Source organism: Lotus japonicus, chromosome 3 (genome assembly GCF_012489685.1).
Source record: "Lotus japonicus ecotype B-129 chromosome 3, LjGifu_v1.2".
NCBI classification, from domain to species: domain Eukaryota; kingdom Viridiplantae; phylum Streptophyta; class Magnoliopsida; order Fabales; family Fabaceae; genus Lotus; species Lotus japonicus.
The window spans coordinates 72,185,526-72,197,815 of NC_080043.1; the positions used below are offsets into that span (position 1 = coordinate 72,185,526).

General features: G+C 41.0%; 2 protein-coding genes across 2 annotated transcripts; both read right to left on the reverse strand.

Annotated features, from left to right (window-relative positions):
* Nucleotides 1-196: 196 nt before the first annotated feature.
* On the reverse strand, nt 197-1,868 carry LOC130745683 (putative ATP synthase protein YMF19). Its single transcript, XM_057598046.1, has one exon. It carries the CDS (start codon nt 1,676-1,678, stop codon nt 1,070-1,072), a length of 609 nt encoding a protein of 202 aa, XP_057454029.1. The 5' UTR covers nt 1,679-1,868; the 3' UTR covers nt 197-1,069.
* An 8,638-nt stretch (nt 1,869-10,506) lies between these two features.
* Nucleotides 10,507-11,586, reverse strand: LOC130744667 (coatomer subunit beta-1-like). Its single transcript, XM_057596831.1, has one exon. It carries the CDS (start codon nt 11,584-11,586, stop codon nt 10,507-10,509), a length of 1,080 nt encoding a protein of 359 aa, XP_057452814.1.
* Between the last annotated feature and the right edge of the window lie 704 nt (nt 11,587-12,290).

Sequence of the window (12,290 nt, forward strand, 5' to 3'; positions counted from 1 at the left end):
AAAGTGGTAAAGAAGGGCTCTTTTGCGTCTTCTTATATTTCTATATGACAGGACAAAGAAATAGGAAGGGGTGGTTCTTTCATTGCATTGATAGAAGTCTAACTAGAAAACGATCTCTATAACACTTTGAGAAGAGAATCGTTGGTTTGACCGACGAACTACGTGGGAAAATAGACCTTCTTTCTTTGATTTTCATCAAGCATTTTTTGAAAGTAACAATTCTACTCAGTTTGGTTTCGGAAAACTTGCTAGTCGCGGATTAGTGCGTTCTGCGCCGCCGGCGGCGCAGGTTGATCTCTCTGGTGGAGGCTGCATTCATTTATTCAACTTGACACGTGGGAAGGGCTGACTCTCCTAGTGGCTCGGCTTGGTCTCGCTCCCTTCCTGCACTATTCCTCCCCACTAAAAAGAGCGATTAATGATCTCGATAACCTTTCTTTCTGAACGCAAGACTACCCCTCTTCCCGAAAGCTTCGCGGGGCGATTTGAAATGTCATACTGTACTGGTTGGACGATGGCACAGCAGGACCCTCGTATGAAACCCCACCGAGCTTCCTTGCACTATGTGGAACGGACTATTCTCGGATTGGACACGCCTATAGCTAAAGGAACGTACAACGAGCCGTAGCGGGAGGGAGGCCAATGTCCCATCAGATGCCACAGCCCACGGGCAAGCCAGCGACCTTCACCTCCCGTAAGTCCCTTCGGTCTCATTTAGCTCTGGTGGGCGTGGTTCTGTAGTTCTTCTGTTCTGGCCTTCCTTCATGTCGTAGCCTTAGCTTATCGACGGGTCTTGCAATACATACAACATTTTCTTTGACTCATCCTTGGATAAGAACGTTCTTTGTTTGAGTTTGAAGTCGTTACCTTGCGGGAGCCATCTGGGCGAGACCCTTCTCTCCTTTTTTATTTCCATCCATATATATGGTATGTTGAATCACTTGTGAAGTCGACTTTACTTGACCGTGTCTGCTTCAACTTCACCCTAGACTCGTGTCGTGTAGCAAGACTAACAAGTGGTCGAGTTAATTTATGAACGAACGCTATTATAAAAGAAGCAATACCATTCTTATTTTTTGATTCTTCCTTGGTCGTGTGGAACATGGATTAGCATTATGTCATTCCTACAAGTGATCACCCATCCAGGATTTGAAGAAGAAGCGCCATATGAGGACTTCGAGATAAAATATAAGATGTTTCTTCCCATTCCTCGTGACCCATTTATTTCTCCGAAACAAGAGAGAGAAATTATTTTCCTCCTTTTTCCCAATAAGTCGACGGCGTTACACCATTGGGATACTTCGAATAAACTAGAGTACATATAGGATAAACCGGTGCTAAAACCTTTTCTAAAGATATCTTCCAAACTGTTGGGGTCGTTGCTCCGGATTTTGTTCCCCCAGTTTGAAACCAGTTGGTTCCGTAGTTTTAGAATTCTGCGGATCCCAAGTACTCCATCTCCATCATTGCATATGGGAATACATAAAGTAAAGAGGAAAAGGCATGACCAGAAAAATTGTGTGAAATAAGTGAATTTATCCAGTTGAGGCATGATTGATTGAGAAACAATGATTCCCTCCGGACAGAAAGAGAGTCCCTTCATGTCATGTAGGAGTCTTGAAGAATTCATTCTATTGAGTTGTGATTGGTTGTTGACCAACAAACAGAAAGGATGCATGGGAGAAAGAGAAAGATGCACAAACGAAAGGAAGAAGGGCGACTTCTTTGATAGATTCTGTCCAGCCCAAATCTCGTTTTCGTTTCATACAAAATTTCTTACATATCTCGTTGGGGAGTCAAAGCCACGCAAGAACGACCAACTCTAACTGTTGAAAGCGCTGGCGTTCAGTTTGGTTGCGTGCTTTCCCTTCCTTTCTGTGGTATCCCGGCCTGAAAATTTGTATACAAGGTCTCACATGTAGAGATGCCCTACCCATAGAAGAAGGAGTTGGTAGCAGACAAGTAACTCAATAATGAAACTTCCATGGCGTAAATGTCTCTTTCACTCATCTGTCTAGAGAGATCGTTATTGCATGGATAAGGTGCCTATCTCTGCACGTCCACAATGAGATCAGAAAAGCAAAAAAAAAAATTGTAACATAACGGAAATGAAAGCTAAAATAGCAACATGAGATAGGAGAGAGTTGAACCAGGCAACACCAATCTCGATTCAACTACATACGGTTGGTGTAAGGGGAGAACTGTTGTTGAGGAGTCAAATCCTGGTAGCAATCCTGTCTGTGAGAAAGCCAGTCTTGAAGTTCCTAGTGAGGCAAGATAGTATATAAGTCTCCGGATAGTAGGAGTATATTTTACTTCGTTTCCCCGATAATCAGTTTAGGGCAAGTGAGCTAGTTGCAGCTTCAACAGCAAAAATAAAGAATAGTGGGGTTTTAGTTGCAGTTGAAGTTAAAATTTCTTTTGTTTTGATGTCGTGCCCGGTGGTTTTCTTGGTTATACCTTACCCAAGGATTTTCCAGGTTTATTTCCAATGTCAGTAAAAAAAGTCTTTCAAGCAAATTTTGACAGCCGAGTCTTTACTGCCAGCTCTCAAGCTTGTACTTTTAAGATAATTTATGTATTTTTATTCATAAAAGTATAGGATAACTTTTATCCATTTAGAGCTCTTGGTTTAATTTTTTATTTTCATAAAGAAAACTTACTTCTAAAAATTGATTTTTAAATAAATTATCCATCACTTATTATTTTTAACACTGTGTTATTTCCCCAAAGTCGTATCATCCTCATGAGGTGTTATAAGATCTCACATCTAGCCAATAATTTGTTTTCCTTCTGCTCTCGCATTCGATAAACAATCGACATTTCAACTTCATATGACAAGCATATCACACTTAGTGCAACACAATGATTCAGCAACATATCATATCATCTAATCATATAGTTCAAAGAGTTACATGGATAAATCGATCAATTCATAATCACACACTTAAATAATCACTTGCAACAATTCATTGATAATATACTCATACACTTAAAGTTTCATTTGTCATGCAATTAAAGTGTCACTTGCAATATCTCATCAACATCATAACTCCATCCAACATACAATATATATAACACATAAACGCATCACCCCAAACTCAAAGTTCCCTACCCTTGACATTTTCCTTCCTAAGAATTCTTTCTAACTTTAATCCTGTATCATATAAGCTTTAATTAAGTAAATCTATATTGAAAAACACTTCAAATTTCAAAAACAGACGTTTGATCATGATGAATTTTCACCAGACTCTCAGAGCACCTCATTGCCACTCATATGAGGCTTTATGAAGTTCCTTAGAGGGGTAGTTTGCTTTTGGGGTGGCTTGCTTTTGGCTGGTCTTTTAGGGGATTTGTTATAGTTTTCTGGATGGGTCGCTTTTAGGTGCTTTGTGTAGGTCTTTTTAGGTTTTTTTATCTCTTGTTGTCATGGGTGTTTTGTCTTTGGGTTTTGGCCGGGCTCGGTGGTCCTTGAAGATGTTTTTGGATGTCTCGTGGTTTTCTTTTTGTTATTTTCGAGCTCGTTTGATCTGTAATCTCTACTTGAGAGTTTTTGCTCTCAAGCCTTTTGCCAATATAATTTTAGCTTTCTAAAAAAAAAAAAAACTAATTAGAGGTTTATCATACTCATCAACTCAACAACCACATTAACAAAGCAACTTAGTACAAAATCCAGTTCAAGAATTTTTCTAAGAATTAAGACTCATTCTTTTCAAATACTAATTTTACATATTTATAGATCAATTCCGTGGGAACAACATTTACAAAGGCACTTACATATGTCCTATACTCAAATTATTCAGATAGGTTAGAACTCAGGATTTTTTAAAATAAAACCATCAACATACTCATCAAGATGTTACAACTCAAACTGTTACTCAAATTGTTTAACGAATGCATGATATGTTCTCATGGTTAGTCATACATAATAGAATCGCCCTCGTAGATATTGGAGTTTATCTTGAAAAATGTGATCACATTCAACCTAGTGTCCGAGCATTAACCTTGCAACGGGATTACCTCAAACTAATCTGAGTTCCATCTTCAATGATGAATAATATTTCTTCTCTCAAGACCATTATTCAGTGAATTCTCATATAAAGTAGGAAATTTTTATTCAACCCCCCTCCCCCACATCTATTTAGACCCCCAAAAATGTGTAAAAAGTCCAAAATACCTCCTTTTAAAAAAAACTTCCCAACACCCCAATCAAAACTTCCCACCCCCCCCCCCAACTCATCAAAACTTCTCTTCTCTCGCTCCCTCACCTACTGCAATTGCCACCGCGTGCGCTGCCGCATTCGCCACCGTGTTCTGCCGCTGCCACCGCCACCGCGTGCGCCGTCACCATTGCAAGAGAGTTGGGTCGTCACCACTACCACCGCGTTTTCTCCCACATTTCACTGTCGACGCGATCTGGTAAGCAATCGACCCGACCCATATCATTTGATTTTTTATCGCACTCTGAAGGAGCGTCTAGGTTGTACCTTTAGGATGCGTTTTAATATAAACGCTCCTTCAGGGTGCGCCTTAGACGCACCTTCAAGGAACGAATTGGGCGCACCCTGAAGGTGCGATTTTAGTCAGTAATTTAAGCATGTTGAATTATTTTTTGAGATATGGCAAGGACAAATAATTCAAGTGTGGGGAACCCCCCACCAAGTCCCCCACCAAAAAGTAGGATTCACCCCACGGCATCGATACGTAAGAAGCGTGAAGAAGAAGCTCGTAAGAAGCGTGAAGAATCAGCCCGTAAGAAGCGTGCAAGTAGTGCAGCAACTGCAGCGAGTGTTGTACAGGAGGTTGAAGAAGATGATGATATGTTTGATAATGAACCTCAGCAAGATGATGATATGGCTGATGCTAGAGGTGGGGAAGATTCTGGTGAACAACAAGATGAGGATTCTTGTGAAGAAGAGGCTGGTGAGTCTAGTGAAGAAGAGGAAGAGGAAGAGGAGGAGGAGGAGGAGGAGGAAGAGGAAGATGATGGGCAAGGTGATCGAGATGCTCAGCCTGAGGAGGAGGAGGAGGAGGATATATACTTTGCTGGGGGGGCCTTATGACATATCATTGTTGAAGTCCTTCAAGGGACATGTTGCATTGCGAGTGTGGAGGCATTACAAAGACCCACATAAGATGCATGATCGGGGTGTCATCAAGACTTGCCACCATGGGAATGCTTTGCTTGGGAACGACAAGGAGAAGAAACTACGGGTTTTAGAATGCTTCTCGAAGTACGTAAAGGGAAGGGTGGAGGCTGCTGGCGTATTGCCTCTGATGACATGCAACTTTCCCTCGGTGGACAGGGCCATGCTGTCGGCGTTTGTGGAGAGATGGCAGTCGGAGACTTCGTCTTTCCATCTACCATTTGGAGAGATGACCATCACACTGGATGATGTTAGTTCTCTGCTACACATTCCTGTGAAGGGAAAGTTCTTCACTTTACCAACCTTGACACGTGAGGAAGCAGCCACTGTACTGGTTAAGCAGCTTGGGGTTACACAGGATGAGGCTGAAGCGGAGATCAGGAGGTCCTTAGGGCCTTATGCTCGGTATACATGACTCCAGAAGGTGGCTGAGGAGATGGCCAAGGCCAGGAAGACCAAGAAAGTTGCTAGAGCCTTCTTGCTGCGTTTGGTGGGGATGACGCTTTTCTGTGCCAAGACAAACAACAAGGTGGAGGTTTCATGTTAGGGGTTGTTTATGGACTTGGAAAAGATTGGGGAGTATGCATGGGGCGTCATGGCATTGGCTTACCTTTATGACCAGCTTAAGGAAGCCATGAAGCTGAGCACTACTAGCTTTGGAGGCTACTTGAACCTGTTTCAGATATGATTATAGTCCTTGCTTTTTTTGAATCCAATGATATGTCCTAAGTAGAACATTTAAGGTTGAATTTGTACGCTGGCATGGATATTTGAGCATTTTCCCTCTGACTTGTTTGGTAGAAATGTCAACAAAAAATATAAAGAGGGAGATGCGAGAGCTTGCAAATGGGTGGCAAGGAGGGGGAATATGGACCTGCATCAGAAGAGGCTTATCCTGGACGACCTTACAGAGAGCAGTGTTATACGGACATACGCCTTATAACGGACACAAAGTTCACTGGCCTTTTCAGCAAGTGTGTCTTTATAGTGGCTGGATTCGCCATTCAAGAATTATCCGACCATACCTGCCAGAGCGTGTGATGAGGAAGTTCCAGATGCTCGAGGATCAACCCAATTTATCACCAGCCCACATGCCTCTTGTTGAGGAGATTGATGCCAGATTTCTTAATTTCACTCCTCATTGCGTGGCTGCTCAGCATACTCCAAGTCCAATGACAATGCCTCGGTACTTCGAATGGTACAAGACAATCACACGCGGCTTTGTGGTCCCTCCGAAAACAAGAGGTCCAGTCGCAGTAACTCTTGTGGTAAGGAACATTAATTTCCCCCCAACTAGTCTTTTTTACAATTTATGCATGAATGTTTATTTTGTTCAAATGTGTTACTTTCCAGGGAGTCCTTGAGCAATTAAAGGAGCTGAGTGCTATAACAGTTGACCCCACCGAGACACCAAAACAAATCCTTGATGCAAACCAGCGTATGCGGGCTATCATACTGCAAAATTTGGAAAAGGAGGCTGATGATGATGACAGTGGCAGTGGACATGCAATGCATGGTGGTGGTGGACCTGACAAGAAGAAGAAAAGGAAAGTGACCGAGACCTCATCCTCGAAGAATACTTAGGAGTAGGGACATAGGATTGATTATTGGATGAATGTAATATAAGTACTACTTGTGATGTGTTTGTTAATTAGGAACAACTTCTGATATGTTTAATTTTGCAATACAATGTGTTTAATTCTTTTATCATTGTTTCTGTTTTCATTAAAAAGTTACTCTCACAGGTCTGGTAATTTAACGCACCAAGAAGCTGCATCCGAGACGCACGTTGTATGTGCGTCTCAGACGCACGTTGAACGTGCGTCTCAGACGCACGTTGAACGTGCGACGACACACTCGCACGTTCAACGAGCGTCATCTCCACACGTCCAGTGAGCGTCTCAGACGCACGTTGTATGTGCGGCTTAAATAGGATTCCAGTCATCAGTATCAGATACAGAAACATAAGCAAATGCAAAATTAGTTTTCATTTGTTGGTTTTCAATTGCAAGATTATACATTACAAAATTTCAGTTTTTGAATGCCAGTATTTGTCCCCTGTGTTTCCATTTGTTTTTTTCTTCTTCTGTTTTAATTTCGGTTTGTGCAACGGCGCAAATTGAGCATGCGCTGTTGACGCACATTGAGCGTGCGCCGTGGACACACGTTGAGAATGCGCATGAGACGCTCCCATAGGGTGCGCGTTGTGTCAGGATGACACAAGCAGAAATACTGGTAGAGACAGTAACAGAAACATAAACAACCAAAAGAAAAAAAATTGTGAATACAACATGAAATTGTGAAGATAGTTCAGCTTGTTTATTAAGAATGTAGAATGATACATGATACATGAAAATTTCACTAAAACATACAAGTACAATGAACCCTAGACCTTAAGCCCTAAACTTAGTACTTGAAAAATACAAGTACAATGATCCCTATGGGATACAATCAGGAAGATGTCAATCTTCCTCTTCTTCCGGTCCTCTTCCTTGTCTTCTCCCCCTTCTCTTTCTTCCGGTCCAGCTCCTCTTCTGCCGTGTTGGGAAATCCAGCAGTGTCGCCACTTGAGCCTACATGTTTCCATCATCACCAATGGTCTCCAGATAGGCCCTTTCTACAGGAGCGTGGACCATTCTATTTAGCAAGTTTGGGTACTTTGAATAACCAAGGATGGTCACCCTTACATTAGCAAGTTTGGCACTTTGAATTTAAAATATCACTCTCAAAGTACTCAAACTTGCTAATGTTGGGGATAATATCCGCATCATCCCAACCATTCACAACTCTAAACTGTGAAAAAGAAAGAGAGGGTAAGAGGAAGAAGGAAGAGAATTGTGTAAATGGATTCCTATGTTTTTCGTTAGAATCTATTGTCCGGGATTAATTTATAAAAGATGTAATGGATTTACTTATGTAATTTATGTATTTTTATTATAAAATCATGGGACAAATTTGTTCCATTTAGAAAGCTCTTGGTTTAATTGTTGATTCTCGTAAAAATAACATACTCCTAAACGTTAATTGATTTTTAAATAAAATCTCCTCCTCTTATTCTTTTGAACGACTGTGTTGTTCCATTTTTCTCTTTTTCTTATTCATAGGCTCGGCCATTAACACTTAATTACCAAGAAGTATTTTTGCTCAGAAAACTATCGCAAAAGTGTCAAATAAGTAAACCTATCGTAAAAAACACTTAAAAGTTCAAAAACAAATCGTTGATCATCAAGAAATATAACAAGATTCAAACTTTCAGAAAATTAATTAGAGGTTTAGAATACTCATCAATCCAAACAACATTAACAAATCAACTTAGTAAAAAATACAAATTTAAGAATTTTTTTAAGAATCAAGACTAATCCTTTTTAAAAACTACTTTTACATATCAATAGATCCATGGGACTTCGGGTTAGTCTCAATGTCCAAGAGCCTGGTGATTATAGAAACACGCAACTTCGGGTTAGTCTCAATGATGTCACGCACAGAAACAACCACATCCATGGCTGAAGCATCATTGGAATCCCCCAAGATGTCCACCAAGAAATGAACAACAGTGCTCGCCACCTCAGGGAACTTAATGGCACAAGTATGAATAGCTTGCACCAGCATCTGCCTATACTCCCCATTCTTCTCATGCTTCCCACTCTGAGTCTTCACACTGATAAGTGCAATTTTTACGTGTTTTTCATTATCATTATAGACACTTATTTGACTAGTATGCTTGCATTGTTGATCATTTTATCCCCAAAGTAGCTTGCTTAGAAAATATTTAGTTTTAGCATAAAAATAATGTAAATATTATGCTTTTAATATTTAATGTCTTAATTTTGATGTAGGAGTAAGATGATCACTTGAAGAAGGCTTGAATCTTGAGCAAGAAAATAAAGTGAGGAAAGTTGGCTCAAATTTAGCTTGAGCGGACTTGAAACAGAGATGAAAAATAAGCAAAGGAAAGAGTTCGCTCAAAAGTTGGCTCAAGCCACCACTTTACAGTAGATTTTCAGCATAGTTCGCTTGAGCTAACTTGAGTTAGCTTGAGCGGACTGAAGGCGGTCTTAACTACTTCAGCATGAAGAAAGGTTCGCTCGAGCCAACTTAGCTTGGCTTGAGCCAACTAAGGTCGGCCAGAAATTCTATAAAAGGCCAGACCCCGAAATTTTCAGGATCTCTTCCATATCTCTTCCATCTCTCTTCCATTTTTTCCTCCCTAAACATTCATAGGAGGCTGGGCTTCATGGGGGAAGGGTCCCTGGGTCTAGGATTGAAAGATTGAAGCTCCGGAGCGTGGCGGCGACCGCCGAAGGACCGTGACAACCTCTCGGAGGCGATGGAAATCTTGGGAAAGCTTCTATCGCCGTGGATCCTTCGCCGTTCTTCTGGGTTTCATCTTTTCTTCCTTATCCCTTGTACTTGTTGTTTCTATTTTTGTATTTATGATGTTATAACTTGATGCTTTGATTGTTGTAAACTCTTTTCATGAATGTAAATGATAATCTTTCATGTATGGTGTTTCTTTCTATGCTTCATGCTTCTAACCAATCAATTGATAATAAAAAGAGTTCACTAATTTATAAATAGATCGGAAGGTTGATATGAATTAGTGTATGCTTAGTTCAATGAAGGTAAAACACCTATGTCTTAGGTCACAATTTGTGTGTTAAAGTTTTGCTTTATGTGCTTCAAGTATCACTGATTTGCGTTAGATTTCCGAGGACTAGCATGAGATCGGGAGATAAATGCAGGTCCGGTTCAAGAGAGAAACCACTCACTGAACCAATAGTCTTAAGGTGAGAATATCTTAGGTAAGAGCAATAGTGAATTTCCACGTGACAGGTGGGGTTCTGAGTTCTAACAGGAGTTTCCGGGTGAGAACGGAGATTCGCAAGCCTAGGATACCTTGTATTAGGATAGATTGGTCATTGGGAATGTCTTTGAGAGAGAACTTGAGTTATATTATTCCTTTTGGGTTTTCTAGATGGTAAGGGATTACGTCTAGGAATTCCAACTGATAGATTCACCTAGGCTAGGGATAGTTAGGTGGATAGCTCTCGGCATCATAAGTGAAATGAACCATTACATAAGTGTTTGAGTTGAAAACAATCAAAGGACTAGGTGACGACATATCTAAATACATTTTCTTCTTTGTTACCTCAGTAAACCTTCTTTTACTGCTTTCATTTATATTCAAAAACAACAAAAACAATTTTATCAAACATATTCTCATCTGCTCAAATCAATATTTAGCTCGTGGAACCAATCTTCACACAATCCCTGAGGACGATAAACCCGTATCTGCTTTGCTATGATTGAATCATAAGGGTTTAGTTCCAAAGCAGTACTAACAAGGAAAAAACCTTTATCACACACCCTCTTTCTTGAGCATCATAACAACCTCATCAATGTTCCTAGAAGTAATGAGCTCAAGTGCAATGCCAATTGTCTTCCTTCTGATATCAGGATTTGGGATGGACAGTGCCCTGAGGACATCCATCACCATCTCAACCATGATCTCCCTGTTAGAGCTCTTGAGCTCGTTCAGGCGAACGAGCACAATGAGCTTCACATTCTTATCGCTCTGAGAAAGCAAGAGCTGGCAATAAGTGCTCGTCGCAGCTTTAATGGCGGTCAGAGCAGAAGATAGCGACACAAGAGTACTAGCACATTCATAAATAACAGCAACAAAAGGTGCATTCAGCAATGATATAATAATCTTAATATATTTCCCTTTCTCACCCTTATTGTTCCTACAAACCTTCTGAATCAGCTCCAGCACCACCATCTGAAGCTGCTCACCCCAGCCAGTGATCTTCACATTGTTGTTGAAGAGGTAATTGATAGCGCGATCCTGCGCGCATGAGAACAGCATGAGAAAAGCGTTTAGCTTGCTGGAAGGGTCCTGCTCGGTGGAGAGGAACTTCTCGACGATCGCAGAGTCGAGAAGTTGCTCACCCTGGGGGAGCTTGTAGACGGACATGGTGGCGAGGATGGCGTTGCGGCGGACGAAGGGGTGTTGGTGCTCGAGATTGGAGAGTATGGACGGGATGAGAGGCTCGATGATCTCGGATTCGTTGAGACGGCAGAGGAAGCGGAGGGTGACACCGCGGATGTACTCGTTAGGGTGTTGGAGGTTGTTGCGGAGGTTCTGGCGGATGAGAATCATATCCGGGAGAACCTTGCCGCGGGAATCGGTTTTGTCAATGATCTCGAAGTAGAGAAGAAGGAGCTTCTGCACGGTGTGGTCCTCATATGGGAGGACGTCGCGGATTATGGTGATGAATAGGTGAGGGATGATTTCGCTATTGAGGAGGAGCATGATCGCCTTCTTCAGCGCGACGATCTTGGCTCCGACGTCATTTCTTTTGAGGGATTCCTTGATCTTGTTGGCCAGTGCCGGCGTTCCCTTGTCGAAGGGCCCCACCAAACTGCACGATTTCTCCATTTTTTCAAATCTGATCAGCAATTCGCAATGAGAAGAGGGTGCAGAATGCTGAACCTGTGAGAGATCTCTCTCAAGAGTGTGAGTGATGTCAGAAACTAAGTGAAGATATTGAAATGAAGAAAGAAATGATTAACACTGGTGTTGTCTAAGGTGCAATATCAATTAGGTCATGCATCGGGTGCAAGACACATTTATATTTATGACTAATTATCATTTTAATTTGTCAATTACGGTTAAACCCTTTATTGCCTTTCTCCCCCAGCCTTCCAAGACCTCTTAGTTGTCAATATGGGCCAGCCCGGCCCATATGGGTCAGCCCGTATGGGTTGGGTTGTGTCAACCCGGGGTCTTAACGAGTCAGGAAAATATGAACCCAACCCGGCTCGCTACGAGCTCGCGGGTTGGCGAGCTGGCTCGCGGGTTGAGTGAAATAAATATAAAAAATAGATAAATTTGATTAGAAAATGTTTAAAATGTTGTAAAAAAAAATAATTTAAAAAAATACTTATAGAAATTGGTATCAACTCATAAGAGTACAAGAATTTAATTTACAAGATTTAAGAACACAATTATTTTATTGTCACATTTAAAATGAGATAAATAATAGAATAACAATAAATAAAACGCAAAAAATAGTCTCAAATTTAAAGAAATGAAAATTTCCATTTTTCTATCTAAAAATAATCCATAAAACTAACCTTGAA

Bases quoted from the DNA above. Each gene is read 5' to 3' on its own strand.
- LOC130745683 (XM_057598046.1), bottom strand. From the start codon at position 1,678: ATGCATCCTTTCTGTTTGTTGGTCAACAACCAATCACAACTCAATAGA.
- LOC130744667 (XM_057596831.1), bottom strand. From the start codon at position 11,586: ATGGAGAAATCGTGCAGTTTGGTGGGGCCCTTCGACAAGGGAACGCCG.